At 41.3% G+C, this 24,481-nt stretch overlaps 1 protein-coding gene across 1 annotated transcript in view; it reads right to left on the reverse strand.

Annotated features, from left to right (window-relative positions):
- Positions 1 to 3,272: 3,272 nt before the first annotated feature.
- Positions 3,273 to 24,481, reverse strand: part of SYNJ2 (synaptojanin 2) — a gene marked incomplete at its 5' end in the record, with an annotated part of 31,041 nt that continues 9,832 nt past the window's right edge. Inside the window, 14 exons of the mRNA XM_010076743.1 lie at positions 3,273 to 4,052; positions 6,246 to 6,445; positions 7,800 to 7,908; positions 8,639 to 8,751; positions 9,971 to 10,105; positions 12,732 to 12,884; positions 13,259 to 13,427; positions 14,666 to 14,744; positions 15,270 to 15,488; positions 17,468 to 17,585; positions 19,630 to 19,786; positions 20,004 to 20,162; positions 21,856 to 22,048; positions 24,249 to 24,389. Coding sequence (XP_010075045.1) covers positions 3,273 to 4,052; positions 6,246 to 6,445; positions 7,800 to 7,908; positions 8,639 to 8,751; positions 9,971 to 10,105; positions 12,732 to 12,884; positions 13,259 to 13,427; positions 14,666 to 14,744; positions 15,270 to 15,488; positions 17,468 to 17,585; positions 19,630 to 19,786; positions 20,004 to 20,162; positions 21,856 to 22,048; positions 24,249 to 24,389 — 2,725 coding nt within the window. The remainder of the gene's footprint in view (positions 4,053 to 6,245; positions 6,446 to 7,799; positions 7,909 to 8,638; positions 8,752 to 9,970; positions 10,106 to 12,731; positions 12,885 to 13,258; positions 13,428 to 14,665; positions 14,745 to 15,269; positions 15,489 to 17,467; positions 17,586 to 19,629; positions 19,787 to 20,003; positions 20,163 to 21,855; positions 22,049 to 24,248; positions 24,390 to 24,481) is intronic.

A 24,481-nucleotide genomic window follows, 5' to 3' on the forward strand; every position in this document is an offset into this window, starting at 1 on the left:
CTTGTATAACTGTATTGGTATTTCTAGTAGCAACAGTCATCAAGTGTGGCCCTGCTCTGCTTGTCCTGGCCATTAAAACTAGAACCCAGGTCACAGGCACCTACCTCTGAAAAAACACTTGGCTGGGGTGTTAGGCACCAGTGTGGGAGATAATATATTGAGACAAGAGAATCCTCATTCTTTGCTGTAACCTTTTCAGCTGGACTGTCTGTTCCTTTCCCTTGATCTGCTGCGATTGAACAGTATATCCTGTCACTGATGGCACAAACCAGCTAGCTGACGGGATTCGTACTTTAATGGGCAGCTTACCCCATACATATACATAAGATGTAGTGCTAAAGGCCAGATACTTCTCTTATTCAGGGAGAGTAATAAAGCAGATTTTATTTGACTTGTATAAATCCACTTTAATTTGCTTTCCTTCTAACACTTTAATTAACATGTAAATTAGCTGTCCTAGAGCTGTTAATTATCTTTGCAGAAAATGTTGGATATGGTCATATAACGTACTCTTTTTTTACTGCTCTTCATGTTTTATACTGAAATATACCCATAAATATTCACTATTTTTTTTTAAGAAGAGAACAAAGAGGCTAAGGCTCTGTGTCATCTTGTATGGAAACAACTATCTTGCTTCACCATTATTCACCAGCCTGCTACCATGTTAAACTGATGCTCATGTTAGAAGTTTAGCATTGGTTTGGCCTTTGAAGGTTTTGGGGATTTTTTTTAAGTGCCTGGCAAAAAAGGGAGCAGAGGAGGATGGCAGGTGCTCAGACAAAAGCAGCGTCTTCTCTTACAGGATGTCTTGTGTTAAAAATTTGGCAGTGGCAGTGAAAGAGGTAAGCATTACAAGTAAGAAAATGGCTGCAGTCCCAGTTTCCAAGAAGCTGAGAACAAGCCAATTAATCTTCCTATGAAAAAAAGAGAACTCTCAACTTTTTAAATTCATCTTCTCTCCAAAAAAAAAAAAAATCTGAAAACAAGGAGTTTTTTTTTAGCTTCACCAACTGCTTACAAATGCTCTCCTTCCTTTAATAATAAAAAAATGTTGATGCTTCTCTTAAGAAGTTACCATGGCAAGTTGCAGTCTGTTTATAATTTTTCACTGCCTGCTTGAAACAAATGGCATCTGTAGTGTACAGTCTTACTGCAGAAGCAAAGCAAAAGCCCGCGCAGCTACAGCAGATAAGACACATCTAGCACTGTGCATTATCCTCACCAAAATCTTGGGCTTCTGAGAAGCACGACTGCTGGCTTGGCTAATAAATGACAGATGACTCCATTATGAAGATCACGTCTGCTTTGAGCTGAGCAGCAATACTTCATGAGTCAGCCCACCATGGTAAGTGACCTACAGCCTTACCTGAAACACTTGTCCTATGGGCTCTGGTGGAATACTGCGTAAAGGTAAGTGAGAAGCAAAGCAGGCACGCAGGAGTACTTGCCTGGAGTTTCTACAGTGCATGCTTCCCCCAGCTACGCTGTCATAGTCTGAACCATCGAACTCAATCATCTTTTAAACCTTTTGTTGGCAAGAACCTGCACAGAACAGGTTACAGTAGTTGCTTGCCTGTTAGTCTTACTCCGTGCATTGCAACCTTCTCCTAGGTACGCTCCCTGTATGGATGCACAGGTCACCTGAGCAACAGTTTTATTTCCAGTGGTGCACATGTGTCTTAAATTTGTCCTCAGGCTTGCATGCAGTTGCTCCATGTCTAGTTCCACTTTTTAGCCTTCCCAGCTCATGGTCAGTGAACATCACAGCGTTCGTCAGGGCTGCCTGGTCCTCTGCCGCAGCATGGCTTTACCGCGGCTGCTGAGGTGAACAGGGAGCACGCAGCTGCTCAGTCCCTGGTACAAAATAAGCAGACTGCATAGCTGATGGTCAGCAGAAATGCACAGCGAGAACAGTAGCTCCACACACTTCAACCTTCTACCAGCCTGCCAGTTTGATGTCCAAGTTGAGCTTTTCTGTGAGTGGGCAAACATGACCAGGCTGTAAGTGACAGTTCCTCTCTCCCAGGAGGATTCTGCCCTCCCCAGCCCTTTGCTTGTGGCTTAGTTTCAGGATGTAACAGCCTGTGTTGCACATGCATAAACTTAGGTTCCAAGACCAGCTCTTTCCTTGTCTGCACTGTGGAAATAAGACTGACATGGCATTTTCTTACAAAGCAGCAGAATGGGAACAGAGACACTACTTCATTATTAAACTGTCTTTAGTGTAAGACATTCATACACTAATGACCTCTGTCATCAGCGGGTCTCAGCTAGGCACCGTATTTCCACAGTATTTGCATAGATAATATTCAAGCAGACTATAGCATTTCTTCAAAAAGGGACTGTCATTGTCCATGTGCTTTTTTCATTGTAAAGTATGTTGTTTGGCTTGCTGTGAACAGAAAAAAACACAGTGAGTTTTGGAACTGTGGCAGAAAACCAACTAGGGATGCCTTTGATCTCATTGTAGGTCGGAGCAATATTTTGAGAGGCTGCCCCATCCTTTTAGAATAGCTGAGGCATGTTATTACAGTGCCATTACCAGCATAGCACTGTGAAGAGGTCACTGTCATATGGGGGTTCACTTGCCTGGTCTGGAGTAAAAACGCATTTCTGGCTGATGGCTGGGCACCACTTCTCATGGCTGTGCTTTACAGCCTCATAGTACACGCCTTGCACTTTAACACAGGAATGAGTTTAGCAAGTAAGTACTAGAGCCTGCCAACACTGCGCGTAGTTAAGATCTAGAAGAAGATACTGTCTAAGCCTTGTTTCCACAGCAGAAATTTAGTAGCAGAACAAGACCAGGGTTACTGCTACAGTTACACTGGTATATATTCCCCTTTTGGATGTTTGTTCCAGAGTAACTGGAGCAGTCTAACTATTCAAGAAAAGGGTGCTTTATTTCAAGTGACAGAAATTGATTAAAGATAGATTTCCCAGGAAAATGTTTTTCCTAAAAATCTTTCCTCCATACATCATTACATGTTCTTACATATGACTTGTACCTGAAATGAAATAAAACATTTTAAGATGGATTAATAAAAAGGAATAACTTAGACTAAAGAGCTTGTTGAACAAGCTGTAGATAGTGTTAGGTTTTATATACTCTACACTTCCCTCCAGGGGCAGTATCTTTATCTTTAAACATCAGAATGAAATGTAGCATGGACAGAGGATCTATTTCCTTAAATAAAAATCTTTGTGCAAAAGATTTGTTCTCATTTTGCATCATAATTATGATTTCTGTAGAAACATCAAGGGGACAGATTTTAAAATTCTAAATTGGTATTAGTGTTAAAGGTATTTTTGTTTTGTTCTAAGACAAGCAGTTTGTCAAACCCTTCTGACAGCACACCACTGTCTTCATCATCACTAAATGTAACCCAGTGACTGAAATCTTTCAAGCTGGGATGTTTTACATTTTTTGGAGTGTGTGCTGGAGAAGTAGCTGATAGCGCCTGTATGGAAAGAGGGCAGGAAGAATCTGTGTCCAGGGCCAAAAGACTGATGTTCTCTGCAAGGGAGCTGGTATCTGAGAGCTGTGGATGCTGGCCTTCTGGTAGAGGAGGGCCCTGAAGGTTAGCCATCAATTCTGTAGCATTTGGTGCCAACTGCTCAGCTGTGCTGTCTTTTGGGCTGGCAGAGGATGTACGAGCTGCAAGAGCAGAGTGCGCGAGGACGTGAGTCTGGGGGCAGAAGCCAGGATTGTTGTTGTTGGAGTTGAACATTAACCCACTAAAAAGTGGGTTGTCACTGCTCTGGAGAACTTGCAGATGAAGAGCTGCAGGAGCAGACTTCTTTCTTCGTGGTGGCACCTTCGGGGCAAAGGAAGCGTTCTGGGGAGGCAGTGTGATGGCCTCAGCCATGCTTGCTGAGAGGGGCTGCCTTTCACTGCTCCCCCTGCTCTCCTGAGGCTTCCCAGGTTGTGCTGTTCTAGGTTTAGGGATTGGAGTAACCCTGGTAGGACTAAGAATAGCTCCGGCTTCTAGACAGGGCTCTGTCAGGCCAAAAGGAGACTGTTGGTCAAATTGCTCTTCTGTAGACGTGACCTAAGGGGGAAAGGGAACAAGAAATTTGAGAACAAAAATGGTACCTTAAACTCTGAGTCACTACTAGTGCAAGCCTGACTGATGACATTACTGAGAAAAGCTGACAGTACTGGAAGAAAAAAAAAAAGCAGTACAAAGAGAAGGCTTGACAGCACAGGTTTACACTGTACCTGCTCCGTTCTGTTCTCACACATCGTGTCTTGGACCCGTGTTCCTTTACAGAGTGCTATTTGAGGACAAGGACCCTACAGCCTGTTCGCTCCCTGTATGAAAATACATCTCCTTCTGACCATCTCTCAGGATTTTGCTCCAGGCCAAATTAACACAGTTCTGAAGAGTTACTTATTTGTTACATCTCTCTGCTGTCTAAAATTATTTAAGCAAGAATGTATAGGGAGGGCTAAATTAATGGGGACATTAGCACATGCTTTTGGGTATGTTCTGATACATAAGGTTGAAGGACAATTAGCTTAAGCCAACCCAAGAAATACATTAATGGCTCTGTCATGTCTCATTGATGCTAGGAATTGAAGCTAAAAGTAAGCTCTCAAGGTACAATCTAGCATATATTCAACATTTAAAAACATATCTAGAACCCAGTTCAGTCCAAGAGGGCAAGGGCTGCTTCAGATTTCTCACACTCAGTATGACTGAATGAAAGCATTTTAATTCTTTATTACTCTCCCATAGTATCAGAAGATACATTATCGCTCTCTACAACTACCTAAAAGGAGGTTGTAGTGAGGTGGGTGCTGGGCTCTTCTCTAAAGTAACAAGTGATAGGACAAGAGGAAACGTCCTCAAGTTGCACCAGGGGAGGTTTAGGCTAGATATTAGAAAAAATTTCTTCACTGAAAGAGTGATCAGGCATTGGAACAGGCTGCCCAGGGAAGTGGTGGAGTCACCATCCCTGGAGGTGTGCAAGAAACACGTAGATGTGGTGCTTAGGGACATGGTTTAGTGAGTTAGGTGGTGCGGGCTGACAGTTGGACTTGATGATCCTTGAGGTCTTTTACAACCTTAATGATTCTATGATTCTAAGATAATATACAGGCTTTTTAATGCAGTCAAAATATCCAGTCAATATTTCCTGATGGACATCTCCCCTGCCACTTCTGTCTGTATGCTGTTGTTAGTTGCCTACATTTGATTGCATGCTTTTTTAACGATTAGAGGTGGATTGGACAGAGGTTTTCCAGTACATAACTCCCATCTGAATTCACTCAGATGGAGGAAGGAGTGAGTAGAGTCAAACTGAAATAGATGTATTCCTGCAGGAGATTTCATGTAACTAACATCAAAATAGCCATCCCTCTCAGCACCTTTCAGGAGTGCCCTGGGAATGGCGACAACATAAACAAAATAAACAGACCATTCCTTGTTATTGAATGTTTAAGGGAAGGGCACACCCTGTGTTATCTGTTTGGGTTTTTTTTTCTTTTTTAATCTGTTAAGTAGAGATTGTACAGTCTACGATAGAGAAGGTGTGAATGCCATTACAAAAGGCAAGAGTCCTACCAACTTAGCACAGAGCCTCCTAGCAGAGGTTCTGTGAAAGGAAGAATAGAAAAAGTAATATTTGTCCCTCTCCTGTACTTAAATTGCTTTCACCATTAAATACTAATTTTAGCAGCTCTAGAGGTGAAGAACTATTACCTCCATTGTAGACCTGACAGAGAGACAGATTTAAACCCCAACACCTACAGGTTTATATTTTTAAGAACCTGAAATCTTGGGTAGAATCCAGAATCCAAAGTGAAGGGCTGAATCCCACTATAAGGTGTGTGAGAAATGTTAGATGTTTCTGAACAGGACTCAGAACAGCATACTGATCAAGAAGCTGCCTCAAATCAATACAGAGCAGACCACTGCTGTGGTCAAAAGTAAACACTGTGATAAAGAAGGAAGGGATGAGTCTTAAATTCTAGCAAGGTTTAGGCAAACCAGAAGTAACAAAATCTCTGAAAGAACTAACATATAGCAAAGCCGAATATGGCTGAGTAAGGAGCTCAAGGCTCTTTTTCCTTTCTGATCTCCTAGTACATTTTTTTGCCTTGATGACCACAACACACAAAATCATTTTAGTGCCAGCTGGCTGAGAACTTTAAAGGACAGGACTTAACACAAATTGTTTATTGCCATCCTTCACACTGTGTAACAGAGGGTGGATGAATTTTGCTGGAACTATCTTACATTTTCAACCTTGACTCCGGTCCTTTGCAGAGGTACTGGCTGCTTCTTAGTTGGAACTTTGGGTGGTGGGCGATGGGGTACAAGCACTGGTGCTACCTGCGATCCTGGAAACGATGCTGACTTTGTGATGCTAGGAAGAGGCTCGGTTTTGAACATTTGGTTTCTAGTTGGAGCAGGCTTTACTGCATCTTCCTGCAGTCCTGAAAAGCAAAAACAATTAAGTGTCTTGGCTTGATCAGAATGTAGCTTCAAGATCTTTCACAATCAGGTTACCCAAAATGCGCATGCCTAAAGGGAATATGCTGGGGGAAGGAAGGTAAGTTTTAGAAATAAACACAGACCTTTGTAATCCTGTCACATTTGTAAGAGACAGTTAGGGAAAAACTCCCATGTCTGAAATAATTTCATGCCAAACCAGCAGTGCTGTGCCACCATTTGGCCAAGTGGATAAAACACTGTCAAGGGAGTTCAAGAGTACTGGACTTACATCCTGAGTCTCCTTTTGCCCTGGTTTCCTTATCTGGAAAATCAAGATAATGATACCGAGCACATCTTGTAGGGTACTTTGGGAAAAACTGCAAATGCCAACTGGTGGTACAGCACAAGGGACTGAAAGTGATGCTGACCAGACTAATTTCCTTACCCACACTGAGTGACATGCTTTATGTGAATTTCAAAAATCAATGGAGAGTAAATCTGATTTCAAAACCAAATCTACAGCATTCTCTGAGGAACAAACATCAAGATGTCTTTATAATATTTCTAATTAAATTGGATTATGCCAGACTGCATTTGCTATACTTACAAATGAAAAGGGATGTTCTTCTCCTAAACCAAGAGCCTTGCCAACTCAAGTGGCTATCTCGGAGTCATGCTGCATTCTTTCTCATTCATACAGCATCATCAGAAAGACTACTTGCAGGCCTGGAGGGTATATTCACACTGCCTAAGTTGCAATACCTAAGATAGTTTCCTGCTCTAACTTGCCCTTGCAAGAAGGTCTCTTCTCCAGGGCTTAGACAGAGAGCCTAAACACAGAGGAGCCTTCTAGCTTAGCTATTCAAGCTAAAGCGGTGCGAGCTTCTATCTAGGTTACAACTACCCTTGCTGCCCAAATGTGAACAGAATCCAGGTTATTTCTCCCACAGCTGTATTTGCTCTCTAGTTCTGCTTGGAATATTGAGCATTCACTAAATAGAGCAGCAAATATCCTTTATGCAACTCTGAGCTAACCATAGGCACCATCAGTTTAGTAAGATCCCACCTTTATCTTTTAATTTTTCAGACTGAATCAGGACATAAATAACCCAAGGTGCTCCTAGTAACAGGTTCCACAACAAAATATACAACTTGAGTCATCTTGAAAAAAGAAGGTTAATGTTATCAAAACCGACAGAGAACACCAAGTACCATCTTGCAAGAATGTATATGTCAGCGTTCAGGTGAGCTTCTGAAAAGAAGTGTGTGCATCTGGGCTATGACAGGAAGGATGAATACACCTACGGGTTTCTTTAAATAAAGATTTTTAGAAGTCAGTTAGAAAGCTGTTCTCACCTCCTTTAGCTTCCATAAGACATCTGATAGCTTCTTCTGCTTCCTCAGCTGTGGTAGTTTTGATCTGCTTGACGTTGTAAGGTTTACTTATGCCAGTCCGGACTTTAGGCTTTAAAAAAAAAAATACAAGAATGAGTAATCTTGAGAGAACTTTTTTCTTGTACACTTGTAATCTTACAGCTAAGCTCACACATCTGTGAAGTTCTGGTTTTGCCAGTGGCTACTCAGCGATCCATAAATACTACAGAAATGGGGGGAAGTCTTTTGGTACAAAATACATATAATACATCTTTGTTATCAGCTGACAGGCCAATGGCTTACTGCCACAGCTAGACCCTTAGCCATCCCTTGTTCAATACATTAGGCTTCTCATCCAACAAGACAGGAGTGGGGAGGTGTTCCCACATTCCAGTCTTGGTCTCCTCAGAGGGCTAGCAGCCTTGTTGGAAATGGTCAAGACTTTTCCTCTGTACTGGGCACTAGCATGGCCCAACAAAAAACAATGTGAGAAAAGAAAGCACATTATCATGGTGTTGAAAATTCAAATCAGTATCTGTCAGAAAGCAGCATGTGGAATAAACCAACAGTGCCCTGGTCTCACACCATTCTCCCTCTCCCTCTTCGGCCTTTCTAATTCCTGTCAATTTAATAACATTTTTTTCTGATGTCTAGTAGGTCCTGCAATCTCAGGCAGAAGAGAGGACTCCTCAGGTACGCGATGGACTTCCTTCCTTGTATGACAGGTACATCATGTACATGGTGCTCGGTGTCTACAGTGTCCATGTAGATGGGGGAGATCAGGACAATGCTAAGTGGCCATGCTGAGCGGCAGGACTCACTGGCTCCTGAGGGGCTCCAGGTAGCAGCTTTGCTGTTGCCAGGATGGAGCTGGTGGAGTGGCTTCCAGGAGAGAGGGAACCATCTGAGGGGGACTTTTTGCCTGATGTTGCGGCTGAAAGAAGAATAAAAATGGCTTTTTACATTCAAGAGCTGGTACGATATTTTATCTGCAATGAAGCAAAACCAATGTACTTTGAAATTGTTTGTGATAATAAAAGATATGCTGTCACCTTCCCTGCTCCTCCAGGGACAGACATATTAGGCAAGACCTTCCTGGAGGACACCAGGGACCCCGAGTCCCTCTGCCTGAGTGCCAAGAGCAAGGCACTTTGGTCTATGAGGAGTGAGGGGCTGAACTGTTACTGATCTAATCTAAGGTGAAAAAAATCTCAACACAGAATGAAATGCTGAAAACTTCAACTGTTTCAGGAAGCAGTTTCCTGTGAGTCTTGCTTTCATTTAATCAATTCAATAACCTCAGCTGAGCACTAACATTGCATTGCAGGCAGAGAAACACAGATACCAGTCTTGTCACTTCTGTGCAACAGACTCAGAAATGAATGGGAATAAGCCTGAAGAACTCATCTTCCAGCAGTGAGCCTGACAGAACCTTTAAGTCTGGAAAATACATACAGAAGAGAGATTTTTGTACTGCACAAAAAAAGTGATGTATAGCTTCTGTCATATAGAAAGCAAAGATGATTATGCTGATCTAACAATCAGCATTCATCCAGAAGTAGCCATAAAACCAGGAGCAGCATAGCACTGATGGTGTCTCAGGTGGGTAGAGCTCAGGTAAAGAACATCACTTCCTCTTTGTGCCTCACTGGAAATCATAAGCCCCTTTGCATTGCTTTCATAAACACAAAAGCAAGCAAGAATTTCTTGCAAAACAGGAAAGAACAAAAACTGTTCAGGACAAGAATTTTGTCACAGCTTTTTAAAAGGAGGATTACAATTAAATCAGAAACAAACTGTAAGAAAACACTCAGTTACTTTGGAAGTCAGCAGGCATAAATACTGATATTTATTTTTATTGCCACAGAGTGGCTGGTCAACTCACTAACCTCAGTGATGAGTTAGTATACAACATACAGACTATTCCAGCCTCACTAAAGGACAGGGCATTTCTTCGTGGAGTATCTGTTGTCTTAAAGATAAACTTCTCCTGTTGCTAACTGCAGCCATAGTCAGGCTGAAAGAGACTGGGAAGCAAGTACAAATACCTCAACAGCCTGACATTTCAGAATAAGGTATTTCTTTGTCACCCAGAAACTGCAGGCAAAACTGCTCAGCTAGGCCAACACAACATTCAAAAAAGTTAAACTCACCAGGAGGGGGAGGCCTCTGTGGTGGCTGAAGTGGCCGAGGCCTGGTAGGAATGGACAGAGACCTGCTTGGAGTCCGTCGGCAGGATTCCCCACTTGCCTCCAGCTCTTGCTTCAAATCGGCCAGGTCTGTATCATCTAGGGAAATTTTAGAAAGGACCTGTATTAGATATCCGCCAGGTGAGATGCACCAAATCTGGGTGGTCAGGAGAAAGGCAATTATGAATGGCAAGCCTCAACCAGAGCTCTCAGCAACATGACATGGCTCCTTTCATGTTGTTTTGCTCTCCCCAAATGTCTCCCTGCTCCCACTGCAGGAAACATCTACCCTTTTGTCAAACACTTTCTCTCTCTTTTCCAGCATTTATTAACTGTTTGTGCTGACACAAAGACTGCCTGCATCAGATTTCAGGGTTACTAGTCAACTTGTCAGATTCTGAGCTTTCCACAGCCAGACTTGGCGGCAAGCTGCTCTCATTCAAACTGTGTCATGGCAGCCACAAGAAGGCTAGTCATAGTCAATCCCTTGCTCTTCCTTCCTGGACACAGGAATTCCCTCTGAGGATTAGACAACTTTCCTTGCTCAGGAGAACTGGTTTTATGCCAGAAAAAAATCTGTCTGAATGGCTCACTCATCACTTTCCAGCAACATCTCTAAACAGGTATACCTGCCTCAATTTGCTGTCCCTTGGCTGCACCTTACATGACTAGGCTATTACACAGTCCTTCATCCAGTCTAAGCCTCTCAGACAGCTGGAGAGGTGAGAAGCAGCGATTGCTTTAGTCTCCCAGTCTGCTATACCGTGAGGGCTTTCACTTCAGTTCTCTCACTCCGCCATGGCTGCCAAGCCATGCAGCTCTGTTCTTCAGGGCTCCAAACTCCACTGGGTTTAGTTTTGTCCCTGTGGTTTGGAGAGGACAGGGAAGGAATTGTGGTAGCAGCAGCCTCTCATACTTCAGGCATTTTTATACAAGTTCCTATTTTTCAGAAAGCTGTGCTCTGCAGGGAATACTGAGCTGCCTCACAGTTTCCTACTCCCACTCAGTAGTGGATGGCAGCCACAGAGAGACAGCCTGTGATCTGCCCAACCTGCCCACCCCCTTCTCTCTGCATTTGCATTACTTCTAAGCTGCAGATATGGGCTCATTGGCAGAATCCAAGGAGTCATGCAGTTACCCAAAAGCACAGCTTGAAATTCTGGCAGTGACACTGAATACATCACAAAAACCAGCTGCCACCACCACTCTATCCCTTCCCCTGAAAGGCTGCTGGTTTATAGGCAATGGCCCCCGGGAACATCAGTTTCATGAGGCTATGCCCTTCTCTGACCTCAGAAACACACACACACACTGCTCTGCCCATCACTGGTTTCCATCTTTGTCTAACACAAGCTATACGATCATCATACTTTCAATTAGGAGTTACTCAGGCAGAATTGGAAGCTTATGGAGGCATCTGAAATTGCAGAGATTTTCAAGATGGATTGAATATATCGTATTTTGAGTTGCGCAAGATCATAACCCCACCTTGACCTCCTTCAAACTACACTGCATAATCTCCATTCACTTTGTGATATTTTTTGTGGGGAAGAGTTAGTGTGGGTGAAAAGAACCACTGCAATTCTCTGTAGCTTAATGAATCATGACACAGTAGGCCAGAGGTGTCTGGAGGGTGAGGCCTCCTATAATACAAAGTGATTGTCTTCACAGTATTTAATAATGACAGATGACTCCCTGGCTCAGGGGTAGGTTTCTGGGTCTGGCCCCAATACACCCAGCATATGACCCAAGGTGGGCAAGAAAGCTGTATATCACTCTGTTTGGAAAATCTGTCTGTGTAAACACAGGAATTTCATCTAATGTTTTTTAACTCTACTTCTGACTCAACCTTTGAAGATCTTAAAGTTTTCATTTTTATGTCAGAAGACAAGCACTTCTGAGAGAGTGCAGAAAGCCAGCTACTGAATCACTTGCTGTCACGATGAAGTGTTTAATACATGACCCAGCTTGTCAATGCTTGGTCACCGCAGCATGTCCTGATCACATCCCTGTGTAAGACCACCACTGGCTTGGCTAGTTCTTGCTGCAGTTTTTATCAGTATTCTCTTCACAGCTTTATCTTCTCTTTACCAAGTCATTTCACAATAATGTGCAAACAAGCCAGCTGACCAGGAAAAGAGGTAACATATTTATGAAGCACCAGAAGAATGAATATACCTGTTGTGTGAACCTCAACTTCTTCACAAATAAATAAAATGGAACAAAGGAGAAACTAGGCTTCTTTGAAATAAGTCATTTGAACACAGGACCCTCCTGGACTGCCACAGCTATTGCTCAAAAGACAGGGCCAAGCCCATCACTGAATCAACAGGATTCCTTTGGTTTGATTTTGCTCTGGTCCTCACCAATAAGAAACAATGGACAATTTTTTGTTGCATGGTTTAGCGCTGAACAACACCAAATGGATAAAAAGACTTGATTTCTCCTGACTCTAAAAGGAAACCTGCATTTCTCAGCACTCTTGCCTTGCCCTGGGCTAGAGAGGAGGAGGATCTAAGCTTTATTATTTGTATTGCTTTTGTGCCTGAGTGCCTCAGTTACAGTCACTAACTCAAGGGGGGTTGAGCACTGTATAAACACGTACAAAAAAGACAATCCTTATCTTTAGAGGACCTACAATGAAAATATAACTGAACATGGAAATAGAGACAAAAGAACAACAACAAACCTTCAGGTCTTACTTTAAGGAATGTAGACAATTTACCTTTGTACAGCCGTGGGTTTTGTCCCAATCTGTTTGAATGACCAATGGATGCGAAATGTCCACAGCCCTCAGGCATATCTTCTGCTGTGTCTGCTACTAGGTGTTGACATAAAGCATCATCTAAATAATCATCTTCATCCTCCACTATATCACCTGAATTAAAATATGAGATAACAAAGACTTAGAAAGCAAATGCATACTCTCTCTCTCTCCTTTACTAATAAATGAATTTAATATATGGGTTGGGCAAGCTTCTTGTGTAATCCATATGTTTCATTAAAGTTTGTTTCTATACAGACAACTGTACCATACATTGGATTTGCTATGTGTTATAACTCTAAATTGGTAGGATGATCTAAGTAACAGTTCTCTCTACAAGCACAATGGCTTTAGTTACAATCCTCTTTTTAAGAAGTGGGGCTTCATTACAAATTAAGATACCACTGACACACATACTGTACCTTCTCTGTGCAACCAAAGTCAGTGAAGCCATTTCTCACAACTTAGCTTAGAAACCTGCTTCTCACCTTCTGAGTCATAGTCCAAACTTGAGAAGTCAAAATTTTCTTCCAGAAGACAGGAGTTTGCAGTGGGGGACATGGGGGCAATGCTGTCCCGCTTTCGAGCAATTTCCTCCTGAAGGCCCTTTAACCAATCCTTGGTCTTGGGCCAGATCTTCACTGTTCTGCCTCTGACCTAATGCAAAGAAAGAATCATTTCCCCTTTGCAAATCAACTTCACAAAATAAGAACACCTGAACATAATAAGCAAGTGCTGCCAGTCTATTGTGTAACTGCTTCAGAAACTGCTTCATTTCAGAAGCTAAATGAAAAGGAACCACTCTTCTTATGCCCATAACCAAGTTTTCAGACTGTAACAATATTCTTGAAAGAAAATTAGCTTCACAGCTCAAAAGCACTGCTGCAGCATTTGCGAAATACTTGAGAAATAAGTGAAACATCAAATATCATCAAAATGATACTGTGATAGTAATAATGGTGTGGGAGGGTTCCACTTTTGAGTCAGTAGCTTTAAAACACACAAGAATTTGCTACCTGATGCCATCTGTAAGGAGACTCTCTGCTCACAAAAGCCCAAATATGATGGTTGAAGTATATGGAAATTATATTATTAAACAGATTAAGACCACAGCTGCTTATATGTGTTGCTCCATGACATTTGGGGTGAGACATATCCAAGGCAGCAGCTTCAGCAGCAAAATTACTTTGGAAAGTTCCTGAATCAGGTTCCCAGCACCTTTACACACTGTGCACATACAACTGCATTTGGGTCTGTGCTATAAATTACATCAATTAAATGAGCCAAATTAATAGATAAAACTCCAAAGATTAAAGAAGAATGAGGGTTAAATCCATTACTTCAGTGTTAAGTTTATAGTGCAGCCCCACAAACAGTTTTGTCAGCATAAATGAGGGGGCTGATGAATTGTAGAGTATGTGCATGGGAAGGAAAAGCAGAGGAAGGGGCGATGAACTCCTACTGCCTATGCCGAGTTTGCCACGGAGGCCAATGAATCATGTTGTTCCAGCTTGGCAGAAGGAGTTTATTTAATAGACTTAAGAGAAACAAAAAAATCTCCAAACCACAATCGTGAGGCTGCCTTGGTAACAGTATAAAGTCACACATAATCTAAGGAGAAGTGACAGAACAGTGACCAAGTCCATATATTCTGCAGAGGTATCAGAGGCCACATACTAAGCACTGCTTAGGAGCTCCAAGAAAAGTTACCTCCTGCCCTCCTGAAATGGAAATACTGCATTTCCTCAGGAGCTGTGAAAGCTACGGACTTTGTGAGCACTAAGTTTCTTTAAAATAATGCTACTTGATTTAGCTAGAAACTCAACTATCTCATTCTAGGCAACCACTTTTGAGAAATTTGTTATGAAATTATTATAGGTTTGAGAGAGTCTTACTTTGACACCATCTATATCCATAACACGAAGAGCTGACTTGCTGTCTGCAAATGTCACCAGCATTTGACCTCCACTGATCCTAGTAAAAAAAGGCAGAGGACAGAAAACAGCGCATTTTACTCCACCACTGAATGAAAAGCCTTAAAGGCAAACATGATAGTTTTGTACAGCTACATACTTGGTTTTAGTTGTATTTTCCTCAGAGGTCTAGGTTTTGGGGAGGAGCAAGTGATCTATGAATCCCAGTTGGGTTCCTCCTCTCCCCCATCCTCCCTTGTGTGAGTCCAGCACCCTGCCCTTTACTAGGTTGCTCCTGAAGCAGCAGTACAAACATCTCAGCAGATGTTGACAGGATACCTATTCTGATATCCACACTCCCTCTGTACCAACTTCCATGGTTCTGCATATCCCTCACCTCACAGGACATCTGATGTTCCCAAAAATGAGAGGTGAAGATATTCAAAACACTTGTATTCAATTTCTAGCGAAGAATTCAACATGCAGGAAAGGAATTCAACATGCTACTTTCTAATACAAAGTTAATTCTGTCAGGACAAAACGGGAATTTCTATAGATAACATGCCATTTCAGATCCCAAACTTACCTGACCAGAACAATAGTGCCATAATCCTCAAACATTTGCATAAGCTCTGTACGTACATCCTCAGGAAATTCATTTTTCTCTTCAGGTGTTGGTGACAGCAGATTTACCACTACTGTGGCATCCAGTGGTCCCTGGAAAGATGACACTTCCTGGAAAACACTCTCACGGGCAGCTTGATTAACTTCCTGAACTTCCACTTCTACAATCGCTAACACTGGCCTACGTGAAACAAAGGAGAAATTCGTATTTAAAATTAAGATAAACCTCACCCATATATAAAATTAAAATCAATGTCAAGCAGTAGGACAAGTAAGTACTTAGTTGTGTGAGGGATAAACAGTGTACTGTTTAAACTCTATACAACTGTGATCACTTTTAACTCCACGATGTCAAATCTCATTGCAAATATTTAATTAAGCCTGCTATACCTTAGAAGGAAGTGATTATTATGTATGTTGTACACAGAAAGAGAAGCGGAACATATTGCTTAAAGACTTACTGCAAAAAATCACTGTGGCTGGTAATGCAGCTAGTAGATTGTTTCATTTCCCCTGCAGTGGAAGACCATGCCTTGAGCACTGTTTATTTACATATATATTTATATTTACCACCCCCACATTAGCTGAATGTAACAGTGAGGACACACCATAAAGGAATTCAAATAACAATTGTGTGTATCACTTCTGGCAAACCTGCAGTCTAAAGATACCAGGATACTTCACTCAGTATCAGCTGTCTCCCAAAACATCTACAGATCAGGAAGGCAATATATTATTTTCTGTTAGACAAGGCCACATAAAGATGTCTTCTTACAAAAACTAAGAACAAGGTACTCTAAGCGTATAATGTGGTTATGCAGCAAACATATGTCAATCCATCACATTGTAAGCAGCCAACACTGCAAAATTGCTTTTTCAGCCATTTCTTACAAATTACCTCTGTGTGTTAGATCTAAATAAAATTGAGAAAGCCGCATGAAAGAGTAAAGCTTGTCTCATCTCAGTGGATGCAATCCACATCCTGAGATGGCTGCTCTTCTGTATCAAAATTGCTGTCTCCTGCTTCCAGTAGAGCAGGCTTTGGAACACATTACCAGAACATACGAAAGCAACAAGAGCAGAGCTAGAAAGGAATAGTAAAGGGGAAAAAAAAAAAACTTTTAACTATTTCTATAAGCGCTGTGAATCATAATGCATTTCCATATGTCACAAAGATATAGCTAAGCCCTTTTTCCAGCACAAACCTTGGGAAAGCAAACCTGCTGACTGTAATTAAAAAGTGTTTTTTTGCAGTCAAGTTTGCTGAAATAGAAAACCAATGTACAACAGCCATGTTTCACAGATTGCATCCTCAGGGTCCTATATAATGAGTGCAGCAGTTCCACCGCGCTTTGTGGAACACAGAAATGTCAAAGCCTTGACACAGAGAAACTGATTGCAAGAGGCATGTTTTTCCATTGCTGGAGAAATACAGAACAGTTCTCACATGCAAAAGCACCACGAGAAGCACAGAGCCAGCTTCTGTGGGTCACTGAGCACTGCTATGAGGAACAACACTATAGCACTTCTAGAAGGCATGCAAGGGGTGAGGCAAAGATTATCCTGAATGCAAGGGAGCTTTCTGGGCATATTTATTACAGAATTTGTTTCAGATAAGTGAAGCGGTGAACAAGTTTAACAAAGATAAGTCATTCATATCCCTAAAGAGAAGTTAATGATATGGACCAGTCAGAGGCACTGGTCTTTGTTTTTAGCTCCTTCTCCCATCTCCATTTCTAAGGGAAGCCCAGAAGCCCAATACTTCACTACTCTGGAGAGGTCACACTTGGCCCTATGTACATGGCTCACACCTCTTCAGGCCACACAGTCCCAAATTCCTCCTCTCCCTCAGCAAGGTGAATGGAAGTCCATCAGAACAACTTGTTTTGGTATCAGAGCTTTCCAAAACCAAGCAATAGAAAGCCCTCAGTTTTCTCTGTTTGTTGCTGCAACTCACCCAACCCTTCCTGAGATCACAGTGCAGCAGAAATCAATACAGACCATAGATACTTTCCACCCTGGTATAAAACCCACCATGAGGGGAAAAAAACCCATGAAATGGATACTGAACACAGAATAAGACTTTAATTCCTGTTACAATTCAGTATGACACATTCTAACTTAGCGGCCCTTTCTCTGATTATTTGCTTAGGACTTTACCTGTGGTCAGATGCTTGCAGCTCCGCTCTGCCATAGTACATCAAGGCTCCAGGGGTCCAGGTGTGCCTGACTTTAGTTTCAGCATTCAGATCACTGTCTAGAAGATTGATCTCTCCAGCTATGCAGCACAAAACATGATTTAAAACTCACTCAAATCTTGTTTTACTAACAGTTAAAAGCTATTTATTAGGATACACTTCACAGACCCTAGTAGGGGGAGGTGGGGTTTTTTTGTTCTTGTATATGCTATTCAAAGAAGAGCTTGTGTCCTAAAGGACTTACAAGTAGAGACTAGGAAAACAAATACAGAAAGGACAAGGAGTGCAACAGAGACAGCTGATCACTAGAAAAACACACGTGCAAAATGGTTAACCTGAATGTCACCCAGTCAATTAGCTGGACAATCTGGGTTGACAGAAAGTCACAGTAGTATTTTTCCTCCTGTCCCATTATTGAGCATAGAGACAGACATCATACTTGCAAAATACACTGCAAATCTGAATAATACATAAAGTGTGGAGAAACAATACACAAGAGGAGAAAGCAAACCCATGCATATCCAACCTCCAAATACTTCCATTGCAATGCATTAAGGTGACAGAAAGTACTCCCAACATTATGCTAGAGTGAGGTATTATATTGCTGTCAATAACAGCAAAGTTTTTAGGCCACTGTTTGGGCTAATGGATAACTCTATTTCTTTTCTGTGGAGATGAAAAAAAGTTAATATGGAATATAGCATTTCTGCCTAATCACTCACACTGGGGCTACACTTTCTTCTCAGAAGGCAAACAGTCCTCTACCGTAGAGCAGCAAAAAAGAAGCCAGGCAAAAGAATTAGAGCTGGGAGGCAGAAGAGCCTCGACACCAGCAGTAAAGGAGAGAAACTCTGGCAGCAACTAATTAGAAAAGCTTTAAAGGGCTTGGAACATGGGCAAGTGGACAAGGGGTCAGTTATATACCTACATGAGCTAGCTGTGGGAGCCCTACAAGCTCTAAAGAAATGTACCTGCCTCAGCTCTTGCAGACTAGCTAGATAGGTCCCACGTTCTGTGTGAACTCCATCAACTAAAGTCCTCCTAGGAGGACTTTTGCCATGCAAAATAAGGAATATGCATTGAAAATGCTGAAGGGTTTTCCTTCTCCTAAAATGAAACCAGCCAGGACAAGGGGGCTCTTTTAACTTCCTTATTATGTCTCTCACAGTTTTTCTTTCCCAGATTACATCTCTATCAATGGTTTAAGCTCCTCATTTTACTTTACTTTTCATTTCTTATTTAAGAGTGAATAACTCTATATCACATTGAGACGTACTCTCTGATTACCCTAGTTTTGCTTTGTAGTTTTTACACTTAGTGTAATCATGGTATGACTTGGATTCCAAGCAATAGTTCCCAGGCACATGAAAAATCACGACCACAGGCACAAACTAAATTACTTCTCCAGCAATTACGCTTTCAACATGAATTTGTTCAGATTTTATATACATTGGGAGGTAAATGTACCCGCAGACTGAGAGAATGGTTATGAAAATTGTCCCTGGATACAAAAAGAAATACTTCTCATTTTGTTATTGTAACTTTTGAATAACAAGTGAAAACAGCCCTTCTGTTGTGCCGGCCACTCGTGATCTCAAAATACTTTATAAGCACCAATTAATGAAATCTCTCCCAATTCCAGAAACTAGCAGAAATATTCCTAAGAATTACCAAGGCAGAAGAAATTACAAAAAAAGTGCTTACACATCTACTGAGGAAAATTCTTACAACAATCTATCCATTATAACATGAGAACTTTATGTGGACTAATGATTCTGTTGAAAAGCAATAGAATAATTTTTAGATTGCTACAGCTGGATTGCTTTCAGCTCCTCAGTGTGCTCCCAACACCTTTTCAATCTGTAGCACAAAGCCTTTGTTCACACACTCAAGAAGAAAGGGCTCTCTATCTCTGCAAGTTATTCCAGTGAAGCCGAAATAATATCTGCTTGAGTAAAGCCACTGCAATTTGACTAAGCCTATGGGACACACCTAAAGACAGCTCTCAGCCCAGAGCTCACTCACTGCCCTCCTCACCATTCACTATATTAAATCCCCTTATGTGGGTTCTGGATGAAACCTAAAACAACTTTCAGATAAAGAAGGAGGAAAGATACTACACACCTGTTTTTTCAAAAGGCAGTTTCTTTCTCCACCAAAGCACTCTGTCAGTCCAAGCTGGGGTTCTGCACTTATCACTTGTATCATAAGCCTCTGAGCCAACGTCATATTTATATGTTGGTCCAAAATTAATAGTCCCTTCATGGAAGTCTTTAAAAATCTATGAAAAGAAATATCATCTCTGACTAAGTTACAGATGAGGTAGGTGCCATTGTGATATATCAACTTCCTTGCAAACAAACAACATTCTGATTTTTAAACAAATTACCACACTCATCTACTACAAGCAAGGGTCTGAAAATGCAACTTTTTCACTCTCAAGGAATTAGACCAAGCCAACATGCAGGTATTCAAGAAAAGGAGACGCATTGCCTTACTTTTCCACTGGATTTTTGTTGCTGTAGTTGATCAAATTCCAAAAGTGTCTTCCAATCTTGACGTTTGAGAAAATAAAAGACTTCCTCGTATGTTAGATCAATGCGATAGTTAAAATCACCACACCAGAACACATAGTCATGTGAGAACACGCTCCGCCCCTAGTTCAGAGGTATAGAATACCATGTTAATGTTAAATCTGATTCATAAAAACATATTTTAAATAGACTGAAATATACAACTCAGTCTCTGAATTACTAAATACCTGACCTACTTGGCACATTCTATTTGTTAAAATCCATCTTGTGCTAAAAGTGAATGATTCCTTCACTAGCTTTTGCATCCCACTGAATTTTGTAAACAAGAGTGGCTGTTTCCTGAAGGTATGTTGAAGCTGGGACCACAGCTTTATGTTCACAATTTGGCTATCATGAATATTAAAAATATATGTTTGTTTCCCTAACACATTTCACACACATATATTTACATATTCTAAATATAACTCAAAAAGTACATATTCAGCAAAACAAGTCCTGAGTAAGAACAAGCTCCATATTTGATCTTATATGCACATCATAGTTTTGTAAACGTACTGAAACAAAATGGGAATGAAAATTCACTCCAATTCTAAGTTTAACATCCTATCCTCTAAGTAGACTCCCCCCCCCCACCTCAGTGAAGCAATAAACCTCTAAAACCCAGAGATTTGTAAAGGAAATGTTCCAGAGCTCTGGCTGTCACAGCACTAGAGGGCACTCTTTATATGCATTATACACACAAGGTACCTTTAGCTCTTGTAAATGTAGAGGACATAAAATAGTTAACAAGGTATTAGAAGGAAAAACTACCATAAGCACAACTTTATGGCTATTTGGAACAGAGATATTCTATGCAGGACGTTCAGACTGTCAGCATTAGTTCATACATAAAACAACTAATTGATATGCTGCATGCGCCAAGCCTCTAAACCTTGCAAACAACAGGGAGTTAAAATTTTATGATTTGCAACCTTAATACCATTTTTTTGCTGACTAACCAGGATACTCAAACTGGCCCATTCGCTCCCTGGTTTAAGATCTCTCCAGAGAGGTCTGAGAAAGAAAGCATTGCAGAAATTAAAGCAACCAACATTATGAAAAGCAAAGAAGGACTGCTACCACATCCCACGGGTTATCTGCTGGCCTGAGGAGGCAAGTGTGAAATAAAACACTAGGGTGATTGATTTGACACCATTTAGGGGAAAAATTATTCATACAGATCAGTAGTGCCTACTTGCCACACTCTGAGAAAAGCCAGCAGTTCCTTGACAGTGACAAATTAATGGGAAAAAATGAAGGGAACAGCAAGTACCATATCAGTGACCAGGAACTGATATATCATTCCCAAGCAGGAGCAGCTCAAGCTCTGATGTACTGAGGGGCACAGATGGTCTTTTAGGAACCCATATTACTGCCAGAAAGAGCTGTAAATACTATACTCTCCAGCTCTAACACCAGTCACCTAGATCTTATCCATGAGGCCCTACAGATTGGTCAGTTAAGTTGCTCTGTTCTGAAAGATCAACTTGAAAACCGTTCAAAGGTGAGGACTTTCCAAGCACGGCAGCAACTGTATTTTTTGAAAGGCACAGAACTTTTGTAAAGCAAGTTCTGCACCGGGAGGTACTGGTCTCCTGTGAAACATGCTTATTTTTTTTAATGTTTTCTTTACCATTTTCTTTTATGCCCATTCTCCATGGACCTGAGATGACTTCTTTGATGACCTGTCATCAAAGACAGCCTGAGACCAGCTTTCATAATGTAAAGATACAGCCTTTATCTCTGATGTTTTTAGCACTCAAACACCTGCACTTACCATTGGGAAGCTGAGTTTCTGTGTGATTTCTTTATAGTCTTCGTTCCTCTCTTTCACCTGAGTCTGGCCAGCAGTTAAGTGACTGCATATGAAGCAGAAACTGGTACTATAGAACTGAAAACGAATGCTCACTGCCCCTTTATTTCCAGCTTTTCCTCCCATTCCTGTCTTCACGGTGTCTATTGCTACATCCCTGTATTTTAAAAAATGGAAAGAGAGTAAAGGACTGCAGGGACAAGCACTCAATTAACACTAACTGCAACATAAAGGAAAAACGAGCTTACAATGCCATGTCTTCTCCCATCCAGAAAGCCTGCTGCTTTTACACTCCATCTTTCAGGTTGCAAAGTTTCTTGATTACATTCATGCCCTAACATTTCAAATTAAGTATAATACAACAGAATAGAACTAAAACTATTTGAAATTATTTTCCCCCTTTTCTTCTCTTTCTGTATTGTTTGGAAGGGACATTTATTTCTGAAATATTGAAAATTTCTAGAGAATATACTTTTCAAGTTTACCTCTACCATCATCTTTAAAATAGTGACAATAACTAATTTTACTATTACATTTCCTTTTACTTTTGAACATATGGGAATCTGCTTTTCAAGACAGTTAATGATTTAATTAGTGTTACTATGTGTTGAAACGCATCTTCACAGTTGATGTTGGGTTTTTCAGTCAATTAAAGAGCAACAGATCATAACCCATAATTTGTTAAATCAGATGCAATAAAATCAGTGATTACTGGATACATCTTTCTATATCTAACTCCTAAAATGAGTTCTGCACTGATGACAAATTGCTTAGGGCCTCCACGTTGTTAATTACACAGTATTTCAATGTCATGATCAGCATACACTTTACTATAGAAAGATGACTTGGCAAAGCAGCCCACCTGCTCACAGGCTAATTTCTCCCAGATAGCCAGTCTACTTGGAGAATAAAGCATGCCTGTCTGATCAGATAAGTAAATTATGAGATCATTGTTGTGACCAACCCCAGCACTATGAATGTCCTTCCCAATGAGAAAATTTTACTTTCCAGATATAAGTCAGGCAGATCTGGACTAGAATACTACTGGCTTTAAGCAAGGGGCAAGCGGAAAACCACTAAGTCTTATGTGAGTTATTAACAGGAATTAATATCCGAATGATCCAAGATGTTACAGGCTCTTTCTCCCCACTCTTTATTTCTTCTCTCTCCCTTACTTCTTCTCTTTCTTCTTTCTATTTAAACTGTGCACTTCCTGATGTATTACTCGAATTTCTTGCAAGCCAGGTGAAAAGTCAAAAACTGACAGAAACACTTCTCCTCTAGACTGCTTCATATCAGCAAAATACGTAATTTTTAAAATCATGTTGAAGAAAGATTACTGGGAAGGTAGCAATGCGAGACCACCAGGGGTACCTGGATTGCATTACTCTGCCTAGCAGCACTTGATGTTGCACAAGCTCTGCATTGACTTTCTCAATAGATATGAGATCAGAGAGAAGAAAGAGGCAGCTTTGGTATTTTAATCACAAAATGCAGTGGCCAATCAATGCCCCTAACATGGAGCAGAGAGCACTGTTTGGATCACTCTAGACTTTAAGGTCAGAGAGATGCCCAAAAATAGTTTTGGCTAATTATTAATTTCCTACCATTTACAATTAGCCTGCATAATTCCTGCTCATGGCAAAGGCGTTTTAATGTAGATATCCCTGTGGCTTGAAATATGTGTGCCCTTCACGGGGCAAGAGGAGTTTGGCCAGTCTCTAGGGACATTGATGCTAGTAAGCTGGGGACACACAGCTCTGCACCCTCCTGAGGGCACATAGTTCTGGTTCTTGTGACATCTGGGAGAGACCAACACTTAATAGGCCTTTATATTCTATAAAATGTCAGGGGACAAAATTAGCTCTCTCTCCCCCACCCCCCTTTCCACCTTTTCCACCATTCTTTCCAGGCCTGGAACAAGCCCTGTTTCCATATGGAAACACTAAGGAGAGGGTTAGAAAGTAAAACCTGCCCTTCAGGCAGAGGCAGGCACTTGCCTTCACTTGGTGCTCCAAACACTCTTGGACTTAGTAGCTCAGGTCATTCCTTTTCCAGAAAGACAGCACCCAAACAAGGTGCTACACCCTGAGTGCCCACTCAGAGCATGCCTGGTTTCTCAGCTGAACCGGAGGAAGATACTGTGCCTGCCTGGCCTTTGTGCTACCCAGGAGGATGGACTCCAGACTACTTCTGCCTGGAAACAGGTGTCTCTCCCACACCGAGCAGAGACCAGAATACAGATTTGCACGATTCCCACAAAGCTCAAAAATCACTCCCACCCTCTCTGGCTACATTCCAACAACAGATGTTAATAAGACATAAGTTGGGGGTTTGTTTTGGTTTTGGTTTTTTACCTGATGAAGGGGACATGATACGGTCGTACAAAGATGAAAAGACAAACACCAACAAGTTGTGCTGATGTCAGCTGAATGTAGCGATGAGTCCTGGAAATAGCTTTTTGAAGCTGCTCTCCCCACATTTTTCTATTTGTTGTACTGGAACAAATATAAAATAATTTAGTGGAATCAAAACAAACCACATACAGTCAATAAAATGAGCAGAATATCTGTGTCTTAGGTTTACAGAC

This window comes from Pterocles gutturalis, unplaced genomic scaffold (assembly GCF_000699245.1).
Source record: "Pterocles gutturalis isolate BGI_N339 unplaced genomic scaffold, ASM69924v1 scaffold1023, whole genome shotgun sequence".
NCBI lineage: Eukaryota > Metazoa > Chordata > Aves > Pterocliformes > Pteroclidae > Pterocles > Pterocles gutturalis.